Here is a 19,574-nt window from a genome sequence, read left to right as displayed (position 1 = left end):
AATCTGTCCATAAACAATTGTTGGAAAATTACTTGTGTCATGCACAAAGTAGATGTCCTAATCAACTTGCCAAAACTACGTATAGTTTGTTAACAAGACATTTATGGAGTGGTTGAAAAACAAGTTTTAATGACTCCAACCTAAGTGTATGTAAACTTCTGACTTCAACTGTATATAGTACCAGTGATGGAAAAAGTACCCAAATGTCATACTTGAGTAAAAATCAAGATACCTTAATAGAAAATTACTCAAGTAAAAGTGAGTCACCCAGTAACATACTACTTGAGTAAAAGTCTAAAAGGTATTTGCTTTTAAATATAGTTAAGTATTAAAAGTAAATGTAATTGCTAATATATAAGTATTAAAATTATAAATCATTTAAAATTCCTTATATTTAGCAAACCAGATGGCACAATGTTCTTGTTTTTTAAATATTTACGGTTAGCCAGGGGCACACTCCAACACTCAGACATAATTTACAAATGAAGCATTTGTGTTTAGTGAGTCCGTCAGATCAGAGGCAATGGGGATGACCAGGGATGTTCTCCTAAGTGCTTGAATTTGAGCATTATCCTGTCCTGCTAGCCATTCAAAATGTAACAAGTACTTTTGGGTGTCAGGGAAAATTGATGGAGTAAAAAGTACATAATTTTCTTTAGTAATGTAGTAAAGTAAAAGTTGTCAAAAATATAAATAGTAAAGTACAGATACTCAAAAAAACTACTTAAGTAGTACTTTAATGTATTTTTACTTAAGTACTTTTCACCATTGTATAATACTAGTGAGCCCATATACCAGTGCAAGTCGAGGTAGAAAGATATGGTCAAGATCGGTAGAGGCCTCTCCTCATCATCAGTTCATTTTGATTCTGTATTTCCTGTTGACCTCAGGCTAGTGCGGAGCTGAGAGAGAAGGAGAGAGAACTACAGGACATGTCGGTACTACTGCACACTGTTACCAAGGAGAGAGACCAGGCCCTGGGTCTGCCAATCAGAGAACAGGTGAGAGACCAACTAAAACACAGGGGAGGGATGTCATCCAATCATGTTGGAGCTGTAACTACTTGCCACAGAGTTAAAGGTGAGAGTGATGGGTTACAGTAACAGGACTGGCCTGTTATGAGAGAGAGACAGAAAGAGATAATAATACCTAATGTCCTACTGCAGATCTATTTCTGTGTGCAAAAGAGAAATGTTCTGTATTACTAACCCCTTCACCCCACAAACAGTGTTGTTACAACAGCTATTCTAAAAATAGCACTTGAGTCCCACTTGTAGTGGGAGCTGGAGTAGGGTGTTAGACTACAGTACAGTGAAGGGGAGGGAACTGACTTTACCCAAGAAACCCTAGCCCTTGAGTGATGTTACCACAGCTATTCTGAAGAACAGCAGGAGCCCCACATGTGTCCTGGATAGTGAGAGAAAGTGAGTAGGGCGATAGGCGGAAGCATGGGGAGGAGTGGAGTTTGGGTGTGAGAGATGGATTTTGGGGGGGGCATGACTGATACGGCATCCCCTCACCCCTGTCTCCAGGCTGGTGGTTAATCTTTGGCATGTGAAGGTCTTTAAATAGTGCAGCCCTCTGACAGAATGGCTGCACCCTCTCTCTCACATTCTGACAGCCCTTATACCACTCCAACAGACTACAGCCAGCCTTACGCTTTCACATTCTGACCAAGCTAACAGATAACAGCCAAACCACTGATCATAAGGGCAGACTGCCGGGAGTGGGGGGAGAGTGATAGAATATGGGAGACAGACACAGAGAAATAGAGACCGAGAAAATAAGCTGTTACCAGGCCAGAAGTGGTAGCCTTTAAACAGCCCTCGGCTCCTGTCAACACCACCTCAATTACCATTTGATTAATTGCCAAAGTTATACGGCTTATCTGGTTTGTACCCTCCTCTTCCTCCTCCTGGCCTGGTGCTACTGAGCTTCCTGGTCTGAACTTAATCGGATACTAGACCTTCTTCTCCCTTATTTGTCCTACTCTTCCTCTTCTTCAGAGGGGCCCTTTTTCAGGGTGTACTCCAGAAATAGTACCCTAACTTTGACCTCAGACCTTTCATTCATTATTTTCTGTATTCTACCAGTCAATACTTTCTCTGTTCTCCATTCAATAGTTAATTGTTCCTTTATTCAAAGGTTCTACTGTTCTGCTTTCCATTATTCAGTGGAGTTACTTGGCTTTCTTCAATGCCCAGATTCCTCTCTTATCTAAAGCGACTTCTCCCATTCTATCATATGAACTCTTGCTTACAACAACACACACACACACACACACACACACACACACACTTGAGTGTTATCTCTACCCTTATGATACCCCTCCATTCCTAGAGGGGGGCTCTGGTCCCGTCCACAGCCTTTTTTAGGAGGTGCCCTTTCCTTGAGCAGCCCAAGTGGTCTGATGCCAAGAAACTGAAGATCTTGTACAACGCTGTGTACTACTCCCTTCACAGAACAGTGCAAACTGTCTCTAACCAGAATAGAAAGAGGAGTGGGAGGCCCCGGTGCACAACTGAGCAAAAGGACAAGTACATAAGGGTGTCAAGTTAGAAAAACAGATGCCTCACACGTCCTCAACTGGCAGCTTCATTAAATAGTATCCGCAAAACACCAGTCTCAACGTCAACAGAGAAGAGGCGACTCCGGGATGCTGGCCTTCTAGGCAGAGTTGCAAAGAAAAAGCAATATTTCAGACTGGCCAATAAAAATAAAAGACTAAGATGGGTAAAAGAACAGACACTCGACCGAGGAATTCTGCCTAGAGTCGCCTCTTCACTGTTGACGTTGAGGTGGTGTTTTACGGATACTATTTTATGACGCTGCCAGTTGAGGACTTGTGAGGCATCTGTTGGTATGGTCACAGGTTTTGAGTTAATAGTGCATGCATTAAAGTATGTTTTGAAGATAAAAAAAAACTATGATTGATATATATGATGGTTTAAATGTTTGCCCCCCATCAACCAACAACTACAATCAGAACCTTACCTCCATCTAGTGGTCATTGGTTGAAACTGCTCACAGCCAGATATTATTGTGTATGCATCTGTGTTTATTTATGTGAGTGAGTGTGTGTGTGTATGTGCATATATGAGTGTTTGTGTGTGCGCGTTCATGTCTCTGTGTGTGTGCGCGTGTATTTATTTCTGTCTGTCTAGCTATCTGCACTGCAGGGCCACAGACCTGGTGGTGGTGTCTCTGTAGGAGAGCTGCCGTCTGACGAGATCCATCGGCTGCAGCAGCAGAACAGCAGTCTGAGGGCTGTCATAGCCCAGATGAGGAGGGACATGGAGGATCTCAGCCAGCCTTCTCATCCTCCAGGACCCCCTGACACCTCTACCCAGATCCCTAAAGGACCTCTACCCCAGCTTCCAACACAGAACTCAGCCAAGCCAACTGACAGTGCTGCACAGCCCAGCCTGGCAGGTATAAACACACAACCCTAGACGGCCCAGACAGTCCTGGATCCACCCACACCTCAACCCCAACCTGTTGACAACTCGCTAAAGCACCAGGCCAACAACTGTCAGCACCAGCATGTCCCACTGCTTACTCTGTGTTGGCTCACACCGACACCCCTTCCCACCTGCACCACAAACAAATCTACTATGCGTGCATCCCTAACCCCATACATCCCTAGCCCCCCCATCCATTCACCTCACACCACAAAAAACACCCGCACCCTACCAGAGCCTTAAAAAGCACCCTATCACCATCACTACCCCCATCATCCTGCTGGCCCCTAACTAGCTCAAAGCCCAGACCAACAGCTGTCAACACTAACCCGTCACACAGCCGAGTGCAGACCTGTAAGGAGTATATTAATGTCAACATAAAGTGTAATATGAGTTTTTATGGTTATGGTTACAGCTAGTTATTAATGGACTGGCTGTGGAGGCATAACCCTCGACCTTTAGGAAATAGAGAAGGGTAGTAATATAATCATAACTCAGTCACACACTGAGAAATCTGTGTGTGTTGTTTGTTTGTTTGTTTATCAGTGGTAGGTACCCCAGAGTATACCCAGGTTCTAGAAGAGGAGGTAGCAGAACTGAAGGCCAGGTGTAGGCGCTTAGAGGACCAGCTAGAGGGCTCCACCAGACCCCAGAACACCGCCACGGTTACCCCGGCAACCACACTCGTCCCCATCGCCCCCGACAACGCATACCTCCAGAACCACATCCGCTCCCTCAACGAGACCATCGGTAGGACGACATTTCAATAATATACAATATAATGGTACTAGAACAGAGATAATGGTATCACTTGTCGCACCTTATAAAGTTCTGACCAGAGATCTGAGAGTGGTGGTTACTTGTGTTTCAGTCTACTGCTATGCTGAGAATTAAAATGAGCAAAATAAGTTTTATTTTCCATTCAACAATGATTATAGGAATTTGACTTGGTGTTGAAATATAAAAAGCGATAACAACATAAAACTCATAGCCATTGTCTATGTAATGTTTACTGCAGGTGGCCAGCGAGTAGAGAAGGTGGCCAACACAGCAGCTCTGAGGAAACAGGAGGTCAGGGTAGCTCACCTGGAGGCTGCCCTGGCCTCACTCACCAAACAGGTACTGACTCTCTTCATCCCAAATCAGCCCTTCTATCATTTAAACTGCAGGCACTGTTGTATTCAGGCAACGGTTGGTGGATTTCAAAACAATATTAGTAGTCATTGTCCACCCGCAAGCCCCCTCTTTCTCGCTCTCTCTCACGCTCTCTCCCCACAGTGCCACACCAAACAGATGGAGGGGGAGGAGCTGCGTCTGGAGCTAGCCAATCAGAAGAGGAGCTGGTCGTCTGAGGAGAGAGGACTACGTCAGCGTTTGGTTGTCGTGGAGATGGAGCTGGAGGAAGTGAGGCGGGAGAAAGAGGAGTACCAGAAAGGAAGCATCCTCAACAACCTGGAAACTGTTGCCCTGGGCAACCAGGTAATGCCGAGTGACAGCTTGCCTCAAACCTAAGACTTTTAATCCACCCTAAACAAACAAAGATAGTAGACAATGAATGTAAATGGCAAAAAAAATGATTTTTGGTGTTTTAGTTCAACTTTACTGGAATCCTCTGTCAGATAGCCCACAAAACACTTTCGTAACAATGACATTTGAGGTCAGGGTATTTGTCAGCTTATTATAACAGATTTTACACTGCCATCACACAAACTTTTGTTGTGACCAGGTGTCTGCACTGAAGATTGACATCGCCAGCAGAAGGGATCCCATCGTCTGTGAAGAGGTAAACCGTCTCAGAATGAATGACAAGACATAGAGCAGTGGTTCCCAAACTAGGGGTTATGACCCCATGTGGCGTTGCCTGATATGAAAATGTCGTCGCGGGATAATTTTTTTAAATCCAGAAGAAAAATATGTGTATAATTTTGTATAGAACAAAATGTATAATCATATCGTTTTTGTGTCTCGAAATCATTATGTAATTAACCTTAAAAATCTAAATGAAACTTATTCAAATTTGAAAGATACAATTCAACCAGAGAGCACCCTTAGATCATGGGAAAGGGATGCACTTGTATTTTAATTTAATTTAACTTGACCGTTGCAGTGAGTCTACGTTCCATGGTTTTGATGTGTCTGTTTTGTCCATATTAATGTTGGAAACAAGAAACATGTTTTCACCCAGAATCACATTTGTTTATTTTTCAAACTATAGCACACAATATTTCACATAAAGCAGGTTTTTAAAGGACTAAAGAGTTTAGTGTGCTTCATGTTGTTCTTTTTGCCATGGAAAATCTGGTACTGTATTATCGTGATAATGGTGACAACCCTGGTCAATATACACCCATCCTTCCCTCCCTCCCTCCAGAGTGAAATGGTGAGGCAGCTCCAGGAGGAAAACCTGTGTTTGAGGCAACAGCAGCTGTCCCTGGGCCTGAGGTCCGGTGGGGCAGGCGGGTATGGGCCAGGGTGTGGGGGGGTACAGGGGGGTAAGCTCAGTGCCCCTCTCAATGCCCATCTCCTTCAGTCCAAACTGAAGCAAGCAGTGCAGTGTATCGCCCGTCTGACCAGGGACAAACAGCAACTGATTGAGATGGGCAACAGGCTCCGGGCACAACTGACCGACGCTGGACTGGAGGGTAGGACTGACGCACAGGAGGCTGCTGAGGGGAGGACGACTCATAGTAATAGCCGGAACAGAGCCAATGGATTGGAATCAAACACATGGAAACCATGTGTTTGATGTATTTGATACTATTCCACTAATTCCACTCCAGCCATTACCACACGCCCGTCCTCCCCAATTAAAGTGCCACCAACCTCCTCTGGACTGACGCTACTGTAGAAACACATACTAACAGCATTGCAATTCACAATACCATACCAGAGAATTAAAATATACAACACTTTAGTTTACTCCAATTAGGGTAAGTATGGTAGGGTAGGATGGTTAGAGTAGGGAGAGAGGGAGGGTAGGGATGGTTAGGGTAGGGGTGGTTAGAGTAGGGAGAGAGGGAGGGTAGGGATGGTTAGGGTAGGGATGGTTAGAGTAGGGAGAGAGGGAGGGTAGGGATGGTTAGGTTAGGGAGGGTATCGATGGTTAGAGTAGGGATGGTTATGGTAGGTAGGGTAGGGATGGGTAGGTAGGGTAGGGATGGTTATGGTAGGAATGGTTATGGTAGGGATGGTTAGGGTAGGGATGGTTAGGGTAGGGATGGTTAGGGTAGGGATGGTTATGGTAGGGATGGTTAGGGTAGGGGTGGTTAGGGTTGGGATGGTTATGGTAGGGATGGTTAGGGTAGGGGTGGTTATGGTAGGTAGGGTAGGGATGGTTAAGGTAGGGATGGTTATGGTAGGTAGGGATGGTTAGGGTAGGGATGGTTAGGGTAGGTAGGGATGGCTATGGTATGGATGGTTATGGTAGGTAGGGTAGGGATGATTAGGGTAGGGATGGTTATGGTAGGTAGGGTAGGGATGGTTAGGGTAGGGATTACTTAGGGTAGGGATGGTTAGGGTAGGTAGGGATGGTTATGGTAGGTAAGGTAGGGATGGTTATGGTAGGGAGGGGAGGGATGGTTAGGGTAGGGGGATCGGGATGGTTAGGGTAGGTAGGGGATGGTAGGGATGGTTGGGTAGAATAGGGATGGTAGGGTAGGGATGGTTGGGTAGGGTAGGGATGGTTGGGTAGGGTAGGGATGGTTAGGGTAGGTAGGGATGGTTATGGTAGGGATGGTAAGGGTAGGTAGGGTAGGGATAGTTGTGGTAGGTAGGGTAGGTATGGTTATGGTAGATAGGGTAGGGATGGTTAGGGAGGGGAGGGATGGTTAGGGTAGGGTGATAGGGATTGTTAGGGTAGGGAGGGGATGGTAGGGATGGTTGGGTAGGGTAGTAATGGTTAGGGTAGGGATGGTTGGGTAGGGTATGGATGGTAGGGTAAGGATGGTTGGGTAGGGTAGGGATGGTTAGGGTCGGGTAGGGGGGGATAGTATATAGGGAAAAAAGTATAATAAGGGGGATTAGAAATTATGCAAACAATTAAATTGATAGACTAGGTTCTATCTGCAATATTAAAGCCAATCATATTGCAAATGGCTGCTAGGCTATGTAGACCAGATATCACATAACCAATACTGCATGATGACAGCTTAATCCCCCAGACTATGAATCTATTTTTAATTAGTCCGTGATAACAGTCTAATGTACACTCATTTGATTGGCCATGTTATGATAACAGTATAATGTAAACTCATTCGAATTGGCTTTGCAGGGAAAGTGTCCGGTGGTGTGGTCCGGCTGTGTTGTGATTGGTCCGGTGGTGTGGTAGTGTTGACAGGGACAGGAAGTATTCTCTGCTGTGTTGCTCTTCCACCCCGCCTGTCACCCTGATCCCTGCTGCCCCGCGGGATTATGGGTGATTCAGCAGAGATCACACGCAGCCCCAGGGGCCGGAGGAATAACACAAACTCCCTGGACACCTCTGCTCTCCCTCACACACACACACCAATGGAGGCTGCTGATGGGAGGACGGCTCATAATAATGTCTGGAATGGAGTGAATGGAATGGTAGCAAACACATTCACACCATTCCAGCCATTACACTTCATTACACTCATTATTCAAATCAAATGTATTTATATAGCCCTTCGTACATCAGCTGATATCTCAAAGTGCTGTACAGAAACCCAGCCTAAAACCCCAAACAGCAAGCAATGCAGGTGTAGAAGCACGGTGGCTAGGAAAAACTCCCTAGAAACCTAGAGAGGAACCAGGCTATGTGGGGTGGCCAGTCCTCTTCTGGCTGTGCCGGGTGGAGATTATAACAGAACATGGCCAAGATGTTCAAATGTTCATAAATGACCAGCATGGTCCAATAATAATAAGGCAGAACAGTTGAAACTGGAGCAGCAGCACGGCCAGGTGGACTGGGGACAGCAAGGAGTCATCATGTCAGGTAGTCCTGAGGCATGGTCCTAGGGCTCACGTCCTCCGAGAGAGAGAGAGAAAGAAAGAGAGAATTAGAGAGAGCACACTTAAATTCACACAGGACACCGAATAGGACAGGAAAAGTACTCCAGATATAACAAACTGACCCTAGCCCCCCGACACATAAACTACTGCAGCATAAATACTGGAGGCGGAGACAGGAGGGGTCAGGAGACACTGTGGCCCCATCCGAGGACACCCCCGGACAGGGCCAAACAGGAAGGATATAACCCCACCCACTTTGCCAAAGCACAGCCCCCACACCACTAGAGGGATATCTTCAACCACCAACTTACCATCCTGAGACAAGGCTGAGTATAGCCCACAAAGATCTCCGCCACGGCACAACCCAAGGGGGGCGGGCGCCAACCCAGACAGGATGACCACATCAGTGTCTCAACCCACTCAGGTGACGCACCCCTCCCAGGGACGGTATGAGAGAGCCCCAGTAAGCCAGTGACTCAGCCCCTGTAATAGGGTTAGAGGAAGAGAATCCCAGTGGAAAGAGGGGAACCGGCCAGGCAGAGACAGCAAGGGCGGTTCGTTGCTCCAGAGCCTTTCCGTTCACCTTCCCACTCCTGGGCCAGACTACACTCAATCATATGACCCACTGAAGAGATGAGTCTTCAGTAAAGACTTGGGTTGAGACCGAGTTTGCGTCTCTGACATGGGTAGGCAGACCGTTCCATAAAAATTGAGCTCTATAGGAGAAAGCCCTGCCTCCAGCTGTTTGCTTAGAAATTCTAGGGACAATTAGGAGGCCTGCGTCTTGTGACCGTAGCGTACGTGTAGGTATGTACGGCAGGACCAAATCAGAGAGATAGGTAGGAGCAAGCCCATGTAATGCTTTGTAGGTTAGCAGTAAAACCTTGAAATCAGCCCTTGCTTTGACAGGAAGCCAGTGTAGGGAGGCTAGCACTGGAGTAATATGATCAAATCTTTTGGTTCTAGTCACGATTCTAGCAGCCGTATTTAGCACTAACTGAAGTTTATTTAGTGCTTTATCCGGGTAGCCGGAAAGTAGAGCATTGCAGTAGTCTAACCTAGAAGTGACAAAAGCATGGATTAATTTTTCTGCATCATTTTTGGACAGAACGTTTCTGATTTTTGCAATGTTACGTAGATGGAAAAAAGCTGTCCTTGAAATGGTCTTGATATGTTCTTCAAAAGAGAGTTCAGGGTCCAGAGTAACGCCGAGGTCCTTCACAGTTTTATTTGAGACGACTGTACAACAATTAAGATTAATTGACAGATTCAACAGAAGATCTCTTTGTTTCTTGGGACCTAGAGCAAGCATCTCTGTTTTGTCCGAGTTTAAAAGTAGAAAGTTTGCAGCCATCCACTTCCTTATGTCTGAAACACATGCTTCTAGCGAGGGCCATTTTGGGGTTTCACCATGTTTCATTGAAATGTACAGCTGTGTGTCATCCGCATAGCAGTGAAAGTTAACATTATGTTTTCGATTGACATCCCCAAGAGGTAAAATATATAGTGAAAACAATAGTGGTCCTAAAACGGAACCTTGAGGAACACCGAAATGTACAGTTGATTTGTCAGAGGACAAACCATTCACAGAGACAAACTGATATCTTTCCGACAGATAAGATCTAAACCAGGCCAGAACTTGTCCGTGTAGACCAATTATTATGAGCCATTCTCCCCCCGCAGCCTCCACTGACACACACATACGTATACAGATGTCTCTCCTTGCTATTTTCTCACACTTATAACTCTCTTGTTATTTCTCTCTCTTTCAGTTCTCCAGTCTGCTCCCAAAACCTCTCTAGACCCAGTGTCTATGGAGCCAGAGAGAGACCCATCCAGAGACACCCAGCACCAGCAGGGTCGGCTTTCTGCCCTAGAACAACTGCAGTACCAGCTCACCACACAGGTCTGATCACTTACCCCTTGATGTCAATGAGACAGTAGTGTGAAAGCTACATTGTCATATATCAGGTTAGGACTGCAATGTAGATCCTCCAACTGCTCTTAAATTCACGCAAAACTAAATGCATGCTCTTCAAGTGATCGCTGCCCGTACCCGCCCGCCCGTCTAGAATCACTACTCAGGACGGTTTTGACTTAGAGGATGTGGACAACTACAAATACCTAGGTGTCTAGATAGACTGTAAACTCTCCTTCCAGACTCACATTAAGCACCCACCAGTCATATATCTAAGTATTTGCTAGGTAAAGCCCCTCCTTATCTCAGCTCACTGGTCACCATAGCAGCATACACCAGTAGCATGTGCTCCAGCAGGTATACAGTGGGGCAAAACAGTATTTAGTCAGCCACCAATTGTGCTAGTTCTCCCACTTAAAAAGATGAGAGGCCTGTAATTTTCATCATAGGTACACTTTAACTATGACAGACAAAATGAGAGAAAAAAAATCCAGAAAATCACATTGTAGGATTTTTAATGAATTTATTTGCAAGTTATGGTGGAAAATAAGTATTTGGTCAATAACAAAATTTTATCTCAATACTTTGTTATATACCCTTTATTGGCAATGACAGAGGTCAAACGTTTTCTGTAAGTCTTCACAAGGTTTTCACACACTGTTGCTGGTATTTTGGCCCATTCCTCCATGCAGATCTCCTCTAGAGCAGTGATGTTTTGGGGCTGTTGCTGGGCAACACGGACTTTCAACTCCCTCCAAAGATTTTCTATGGGGTTAATATCTGGAGACTGGCTAGGCCACTCCAGGACCTTGAAATGCTTCTTACGAAGCCACTCCTTCGTTGCCCGGGCGGTGTGTTTGGGATCATTGTCATGCTGAAAAACCCAGCCACGTTTCATCTTTAATGCCCTTGCTGATGGAAGGAGGTTTTCACTCAAAATCTCACGATACATGGCCCCATTCATTTTTCCCTTACACGGATCCGTCGTCCTGGTCCCTTTGCAGAAAAACAGCCCCAAAGCATGATGTTTCCACCCCCATGCTTCACAGTAGGTATGGTGTTCTTTGGATGCAACTCAGCATTCTTTGTCCTCCAAACACGACGAGTTCTATTTGTTTCATCTGACCATATGACATTCCCCCAATCTTCTTCTGGATCATCCAAATTCTCTCTAGCAAACTTCAGACGGGCCTGGACATGTACTGGCTTAAGCAGGGGGACACGTCTGGCACTGCAGGATTTGAGTCCCTGGCGGCGTAGTGTGTTACTGATGGTAGACTTTGTTACTTTCGTCCCAGCTCTCTGCAGGTCATTCACTAGGTCCCCCCGTGTGGTTCTGGGATTTTTGCTCACCGTTCTTGTGATCATTTTGACCCCACGGGGTGAGATCTTGCGTGGAGCCCCAGATCGAGGGAGATTATCAGTGGTCTTGTATGTCTTCCATTTCCTAATAATTGCTCCCACAGTTGATTTCTTCAAACCAAGCTGCTTACCTATTGCAGATTCAGTCTTCCCAGCCTGGTGCAGGTCTACAATTTTGTTTCTGGTGTCTTTTGACAGCTCTTTGGTCTTGGCCATAGTGGAGTTTGGAGCGTGACTGTTTAAGGTTGTGGACAGGTGTCTTTTATACTAATAACAAGTTCAAACAGGTGCCATTAATACAGGTAATGAGTGGAGGACAGAGGAGCCTCTTATTGAAGAAGTTACAGGTCTGTGAGAGCCAGAAAGCTTGTTTGTAGGTGACCAAATACTTATTTTCCACCATCATTTGCAAATAAATAAATAAAAAATCCTACAATGTGATTTTCTGGATTTTTTTTCTAATTTTGTCTGTCATAGTTGAAGGGTACCTATGATGAAAATTACAGGCCTCTCTCATCTTTTTAAGTGGGAGAACTTGCACAATTGGTGGCTGACTAAATACTTATATCTCCCTCACTAGCTTTAAGCATCAGCTGTCAGAGCAGCTTACCGATCATTGCACCTGTACATAGCCCATCTGTACATATGCCACCCAACTACCTCATCCCCATTATTATTATTTTGTTTGCTCCTTTGCACCTCAGTATCTCTACTTGCACATTCATCTTCTGCACATCTATCACTCCCATGTTTAATTGCTAAATTAAAGCACTGCTTTGCTTTGTCTTGGCCAGGTTGCAGTTGTAAATGAGAACTTGTTCTCAACTGGCCTACCAGGTTAAATATAGGTGAAAAATAAAATAGAAAATGATCAGTACTCTGTGTGACCATCAGAGGGAGCACCAGAGTAAACCATGATTCTCTTCAGGAGCTGCAGTATGCCCAGAGGGAGCAGAGGAAGGGGGCTCCTATCATGGTGAGGCCTCTCCTCTCAGAGAGCAAGAGTGGAGACAGAGACAGGGTCATCAACCCCTGGGGCCAGGGGCACAAGGACACAGACAGACATGAGGTAATAACAGTAATGTCTGTCTACAGTGTCAGATACCACCTGACCCGAGGACCAATACTGCAAGAGCTTGGATTCTCAACTCACTTCAATAGACAGAGTTGATGTCTTGCCATTTATCCCTCTGACATTTTCTGGTTGCTAAAATTCTAATAGTTCGCCTAATTTCAGTTTATGTGACTAAAAAGCAAGTATAGTGTTTGTACCTTGTACCATCTAAACTGCTGTGAAATATATTTTCAATAACCAACAATGTTGTATTTTCAGCTGCTTGATAATAAAAGATGCAAAAATGAAACTTAAGAACGGGACACATAGAAATAGTCACATAGAACATATCTGCTGCTTCTTAGACTTCCTTTCAATGAGAGGGACAGATCTATAACACATGTCTATGTGAATTTGGTCCGTCCCCAAAAAGTTATATATTGCATTATTAACTATAGCAACAGAGAAAACATAGCACTGGTATCATACTCAGTTTAAAATTATGTGCAAAATGTAATATTACTTATTTATACCTGAGTAAGAAGTTGTTAAGTAAAACAAAGACAGTGTTTTCACTTCATCTTCTCTCCTCTTCCTCAGCGTCCTAGGACTAAAGAGAACACCCCACCTATCAGCCAATCCCAGAGCTCCCTGCAGCTGGACCTCGGGTCACGAACCGCTTCCAGCCCGTCAGGTCCTCTACTGCTGTCGTCGGTGGCGACGGAGGGTTCACTAAGGGAGGTGTGGCAGATACTAGACAGAGGTCTCAGCCCCTCCATACTCACACCCCGGGAGAGCTGTTCTGAGAGAGGTGAGAGTTTACCTGGAGACAGTGATGTGAAGGTATTTGTCTAATTTCTTGTCAGCGCTCTCCTTTCTCTTTTTCTTTCTTTCTTTCTTTCTCCCCCCCCCCCCCCCCCCCTGTGAGTCACACCATTATAAACCCACTGGTGTGTCTGCATTCTATTGGCCATTTAGCACTTAGCGGAGTATCTGGTACAGGAAGTCCAGTATCACTCTTTCATGACACACACACACACACCAATAACTAGGCCTCAGACCGAAAGGCTATTTGTATGAGATGATGATAATAGTGTTTATCATTTCACCTAGCTGAGGTTAAAGTAAAGACAGAGTTGCAGTCTGGCCACAGAGGAGGAGGGAGGTTGCCCAACTGGTGGCCTTGTATCTGTCCCAAATAGCACCCTTTTCCCTAGTGCACTACTTTTGACCAGAGCCCTATGGGCCCTGGACAAAATGAGTGCACTACATGGGGAATAGGGTGCCATTTGGGATGCACCCTTGAGTCTGGGGCCAGATCACAGCGGTGACAGGGTGAAGGTTCTGACCAGGGACTCTGTTCTGCACTGGGAACAGTTTCTCAATCAGTGGACAGGGGAGCCACTCATGGGTTAGGTCTGGCTCTGTTGACACTGGTGTTGTTTGCAGAGCCCACGGCACTGGCCAGGCCTGGCTGGCACCAACACAGCCACCGCCTGCTAGAAGAAGTGCTGACTGATAGCCTGGATCTATTGCTGCGTGTTCGTATGTGTCTTGCCTCAGCAGCAGCCGCTGCAACAGGTCACAGACAGTAGTGAAGGTCATCCAACACAGTGTCCATCTTTCAGATTGGGATTTAGAACAGAGGCATTGCATCACAGTTGGCCCAACAGTAGACTGCCAAGGGTTTCCACATTATGCTGAGTAAACGTTGAGAAGAACACACAGGGCTCTCACGTGTGAGGAGAATGGGGCTGGGAGGGCATGCAACAAGTGTATACCATCAGAGACTTCAACAAAGAGGATTGTGGTATATACCAATATCATAATTGCTGGGTAAATGAGAGGAAAGCAATCTTTAGACGCGTTGGTATAGATAGGCAATCTTTAGACGCATTGGTGAAGATAAGGAACGTCCATAAAGGTGTCCAAGTTGAATTGTGTTGTTACGAACACATACTTACTTAGTATTTAGTACTCTGTCAGGAGAGGGGATAATGGTAACCATGGTGTTGTACAGTAGTATAGATAATGGAGATGTTGGTGCAATAAGCCTCTGCCTCTCTGTGTCTCTGTGCGGTGGAGAGAGATTCAGATAAGCACAATGTGAGCTCTGTCTCTAGGCAGCCATGCAGGCGCTCTGCACCGCAGTCACTTTCGGTGGCAGTCCCTTAGGCCTCATCCTCGCAGATGCTTTCAGTGCTGCCCGGTACATTGTATTCAACCTCAAATACCTTGCAGGGGGTTGGATTTCACAGCCAGCAGACTTTTCATTGCTAACATTTTGAAAGGCGTCTCAGGTTGGAAATAATGTCCTTGATCAGGCAGCACTGAGTGAGTGTGTCTGTGTTTCTCTGTGGGAATAAGCCCTCATTCACTGTCTGTTTGGAACTGAGGGAGACAGGCACTGTACTGCAACACACAGTCTCACTCACTGTCTCATTCTGCCCATGAAACAACCTTCTACAAGGCTGGAATTTAATTTCTACACATCTGCACCCAGGTGATGGTGAGCTGAATGAACCTAGCCCTGGGGACCAGGCAGTGGGGGTGAAGGGGTGCAGAGCACCTGTCCTGGAGAGGATGACACCAGCCAGGCCGTCTGCCACCGCCAGGAAGACCAAGACTAGTGCGAGGGGGGGCAAGATCAGGAACTACAATATCAAAGACTGATGGAGACTTTCTGGTAGGCTAACAGAATTCAACACAATTGGTAACTGTTGGTACCTGGTACCAAATGTTGCCTTGTGGTGCTTGATTTAACGAATACCAACATACTTAGTAGGTAGAAATGACAAGTAAATACCTTGTCATTTCTGTACTGTATACTAGAGTGTTACTATAATATCAGAGGCTAATGCAGAAGGTAATAGATATTGCGTGGGTGGTGCCAGGCTGGTTCTGCTCTAGCCAGGCTAGTTTGTCTTCGCATGGCCACCAGGGGAGTGGTGCTGACAGCAGATCCAGTCTGGCACCCAGATTAGGTAGATAGTAACTATCTGCTCAGGCCAGGGGGAACCACTTGGCCTTTACACCTCAAGAAAGAGAGGATTCATTGAAGTTCTTACTGGGCTTCCTTTCACTGATGCTCACACTGAAAAGCACAATTTTGTACCTTCTCATGTTTTTCTCTCACCATGACAAATCAACTGTTAGGTGCTCTTGTTGTACGGGTCCTGAACAGGCCTTGATATCTGTGTTGATTTTATACCAAATCATGAAGTTGTGATTGTTCCAATAAAACATTAATAAAAATTTTACATTTTTAGAAATGTTCCTTTATTGAAAAAGTGTTACAGCAAACCAGAATTGTTACAAATTTGACCTTGAAAAGGGATCTTATGAAATATGAATTAACACATTATGTACATACAGTGCCTTGCGAAAGTATTCGGCCCCCTTGAACTTTGCGACCTTTTGCCACATTTCAGGCTTCAAACATAAAGATATAAAACTGTATTTTTTTGTGAAGAATCAACAACAAGTGGGACACAATCATGAAGTGGAATGACATTTATTGGATATTTCAAACTTTTTTAACAAATCAAAAACTGAAAAATTTGGCGTGCAAAATTATTCAGCCCCCTTAAGTTAATACTTTGTAGCGCCACCTTTTGCTGCGATTACAGCTGTAAGTCGCTTGGGTTATGTCTCTATCAGTTTTGCACATCGAGAGACTGACATTTTTTCCCATTCTTCCTTGCAAAACAGCTCGAGCTCAGTGAGGTTGGATGGAGAGCATTTGTAAACAGCAGTTTTCAGTTCTTTCCACAGATTCTCGATTGGATTCAGGTCTGGACTTTGACTTGGCCATTCTAACACCTGGATATGTTTATTTTTGAACCATTCCATTGTAGATTTTGCTTTTATGTTTTGGATCATTGTCTTGTTGGAAGACAACTCTCCGTCCCAATCTCAGGTCTTTTGCAGACTCCATCAGGTTTTCTTCCAGAATGGTCCTGTATTTGGCTCCATCCATTTTCCCATCAATTTTAACCATCTTCCCTGTCCCTGCTGAAGAAAAGCAGGCCCAAACCATGATGCTGCCACCACCATGTTTGACAGTGGGGATGGTGTGTTCAGTGTGATGAGCTGTGTTGCTTTTACGCCAAACATAACGTTTTGCATTGTTGCCAAAAAGTTCAATTTTGGTTTCATCTGACCAGAGCACCTTCTTCCACATGTTTGGTGTGTCTCCCAGGTGGCTTGTGGCAAACTTTAAACAACACTTTTTATGGATATCTTTAAGAAATGGCTTTCTTCTTGCCACTCTTCCATAAAGGCCAGATTTGTGCAATATACGACTGATTGTTGTCCTATGGACAGAGTCTCCCACCTCAGCTGTAGATCTCTGCAGTTCATCCAGAGTGATCATGGGCCTCTTGGCTGCATCTCTGATCAGTCTTCTCCTTGTATGAGCTGAAAGTTTAGAGGGACGGCCAGGTCTTGGTAGATTTGCAGTGGTCTGATACTCCTTCCATTTCAATATTATCGCTTGCACAGTGCTCCTTGGGATGTTTAAAGCTTGGGAAATCTTTTTGTATCTAAATCCGGCTTTAAACTTCTTCACAACAGTATCTCGGACCTGCCTGGTTCTTCTTCCTTGTTCTTCATGATGCTCTCTGCGCATTTAACGGACCTCTGAGACTATCACAGTGCAGGTGCATTTATACGGAGACTTGATTACACACAGGTGGATTGTATTTATCATCATTAGTCATTTAGGTCAACATTGGATCATTCAGAGATCCTCACTGAACTTCTGGAGAGAGTTTGCTGCACTGAAAGTAAAGGGGCTTAATAATTGTGCACGCCCAATTTTTCAGTTTTTGATTTGTTAAAAAAGTTTGAAATATCCAATAAATGTCGTTCCACTTCATGATTGTGTCCCACTTGTTGTTGATTCTTCACAAAAAAATACAGTTTTATATCTTTATGTTTGAAGTCTGAAATGTGGCAAAAGGTCGCAAAGTTCAAAGGGGCCGAATACTTTCGCAAGGCACTGTATTTCCACATGTTTTCTACAGATTATCTTGGTTAGTAAATAAGTACAGTCCAAGATATTGACAGAACAGTACAAAGTAAGTTGTAGTTTTTCTCTACATCATGCCATCCTCCACATGCCATTTTCACCATTGAACTCTAGTAACCCCAACAGTCAGGCAGCATTTCTGATTACATCACCATCCTTGCTGCCCTGGCAACAAGCTCCTCCCCTCACTGTCATCACATCACCCTATCTCCTAGCAACACCCTCACATCCAAGCTGATTGGAGGTGCCCACACACCCCTGCTCTGTGATTGGTTCATTTTCACGTTTGTAAAATATCACAACTATGATCACAGCTGGCACGATTTGGGTGTGTGCTACCTGGTTTGTCAGCCTGACTGTACATTCGCCATAATAATCTATTTCAGGTGGGTTGATATGGTTGCTCCTCAAGTACAACCTACAGAAGAAATGCCTACTGACTGAGTTTGGGTAAAATACCCATTAATAATATATAAAAACATACATGAATAAGCATAAACTATAAAATACGTATTTAGTTATTTATGGACATCTATACTCATAAGCATTAAAATTCATGAACATTTACATGTTTATGTATAAAGCATTTATAAGTAATTATAAACATTTTATAATGACTTATTGGTGGAAGTTATTATAAAGTATTACCAAACCTCTTGTTAAACAATATAAAATACTGTGAATAGTTGGGTGCAATAAAATAAATGATTATCTTTCTATACATGCAAAACAATGGATATACAATATTTCAATGATTTAAAAAAATAAGTTATAGATGACTCCTTCAATTCGTACAGGTGATCGAACACATGCATTGATAGATATATCATTTCTACAACGTCAACCACAGGTGACCATGCAGTTCATACAAATTATATTCAACATAGTGTTGGCCTAATCTGCACTAGTAGACTTCCAAATGCGTTACACATGCTGTAAAGAATACATTAATTCATTATTAATAGGTTAGGGGGAAATATTTACCTTGTGTAGGCTAAATCCACCATTATTTAATGGTATATCCATCTCCAATAAATTGCATTGTCAAAAATCATACATTTGTGAATAAAAAGGGGAAAAATCTAATTGATCAAGATTGTCAAATGTGTTTCCCAAAGTCCATGGACTATTGCATGTGTCCTCCTTTCTGCAAGATTTCGAAATTAGTTATTGTTCAATCAGTGTGAAATCTGAACACAGCTCAGACCTGTAAGTGATGGTTCTGCGCTTTGAACTTGAGTGATGAACTTGGACTTGGCTTTGAGCTTTATCAATATAATGGGGCGGGGGAAACCGGGCTAGGCTCCTGGTGCACTCGCACATTGGACTAGCACATAGGATACATCCAATGCTATCCGAATGTACTACAGTAACCTTTCCATCGCTTTCTTCCGTTTTTTTCCGAAACTACAGCGTTCAGCGAATCACCCCATCACTGGCTGAGACTGTGAGCCCTGCCTCTTTTCTCATTGGACTGGACAGCCTATCCAAGCTGTCAGCCCATGTGGCGTGGCCGGGGAGAGCATGTCAGACATTTAAATTAAATAGAGAAAGGGAATCAAAGAAGCGAGAGAAATTGGAAGGGCTAGGCAGGGAACGGGAAGAGCTCGCGATTCCTCCCGAACAACTGTAGCACGGACACATCACAGGCAAGCGCGCTCTCACCGACGGAAGATAAGGGATTATCGAGGGAATTTTTGATAACGTTAACCGTTTCTTTACTAATATTTATCTAATTTTGGTGGTTTCTACAGATATTAAAACACATAAATACAG

The 19,574-nt window shown here is 44.4% G+C and overlaps 2 protein-coding genes and 1 long non-coding RNA gene across 5 annotated transcripts in view; 2 read left to right on the top strand and 1 right to left on the bottom strand.

Moving 5' to 3' along the window:
• The window catches only part of LOC110499231 (coiled-coil domain-containing protein 57), a 26,056-nt gene extending 10,029 nt beyond the window's left edge, over positions 1 to 16,027 (top strand). The window contains exons 11-21 of one of the 2 annotated variants that reach the window (XR_016489461.1): positions 891 to 1,001; positions 3,165 to 3,432; positions 4,008 to 4,211; positions 4,480 to 4,580; positions 4,740 to 4,940; positions 5,188 to 5,244; positions 5,833 to 5,921; positions 10,205 to 10,338; positions 12,641 to 12,781; positions 13,367 to 13,577; positions 15,270 to 16,027. Coding sequence is in view for 1 of the 2 variants with exons in the window: in XM_021576231.3 (XP_021431906.3) it covers positions 891 to 1,001; positions 3,165 to 3,432; positions 4,008 to 4,211; positions 4,480 to 4,580; positions 4,740 to 4,940; positions 5,188 to 5,244; positions 5,833 to 6,103; positions 10,205 to 10,338; positions 12,641 to 12,781; positions 13,367 to 13,577; positions 15,270 to 15,439 (1,869 nt within the window). In the remaining variant the exon portion in view is untranslated. Of the gene's footprint in view, positions 1 to 890; positions 1,002 to 3,164; positions 3,433 to 4,007; positions 4,212 to 4,479; positions 4,581 to 4,739; positions 4,941 to 5,187; positions 5,245 to 5,832; positions 6,104 to 10,204; positions 10,339 to 12,640; positions 12,782 to 13,366; positions 13,578 to 15,269 lie in introns of both variants that reach the window. The other variant, XM_021576231.3, reaches the window with a different exon arrangement.
• LOC149974551 (uncharacterized) lies at positions 5,636 to 19,042 on the bottom strand. Its single transcript, XR_016489462.1, has 2 exons — positions 18,783 to 19,042; positions 5,636 to 8,448 (listed from the first exon to the last, which is right to left on the bottom strand). It is a non-coding gene; the product is annotated as an uncharacterized LOC149974551 (long non-coding RNA).
• Positions 18,979 to 19,574, top strand: part of LOC110499230 (fatty acid synthase) — a 31,157-nt gene continuing 30,561 nt past the window's right edge. The window contains exon 1 of one of the 2 annotated variants that reach the window (XM_021576226.3): positions 18,979 to 19,574. The gene's annotated coding sequence lies outside the window, so the exon portion shown is untranslated. The other variant, XM_021576227.3, reaches the window with a different exon arrangement.

The sequence above is a fragment of the Oncorhynchus mykiss genome, chromosome 20 (genome assembly GCF_057628025.1).
Source record: "Oncorhynchus mykiss isolate SJ-2025 chromosome 20, ASM5762802v1, whole genome shotgun sequence".
Taxonomy (NCBI): Eukaryota; Metazoa; Chordata; class Actinopteri; order Salmoniformes; family Salmonidae; genus Oncorhynchus; species Oncorhynchus mykiss.
This window is presented reverse-complemented; position numbering and strand designations above follow the sequence as displayed.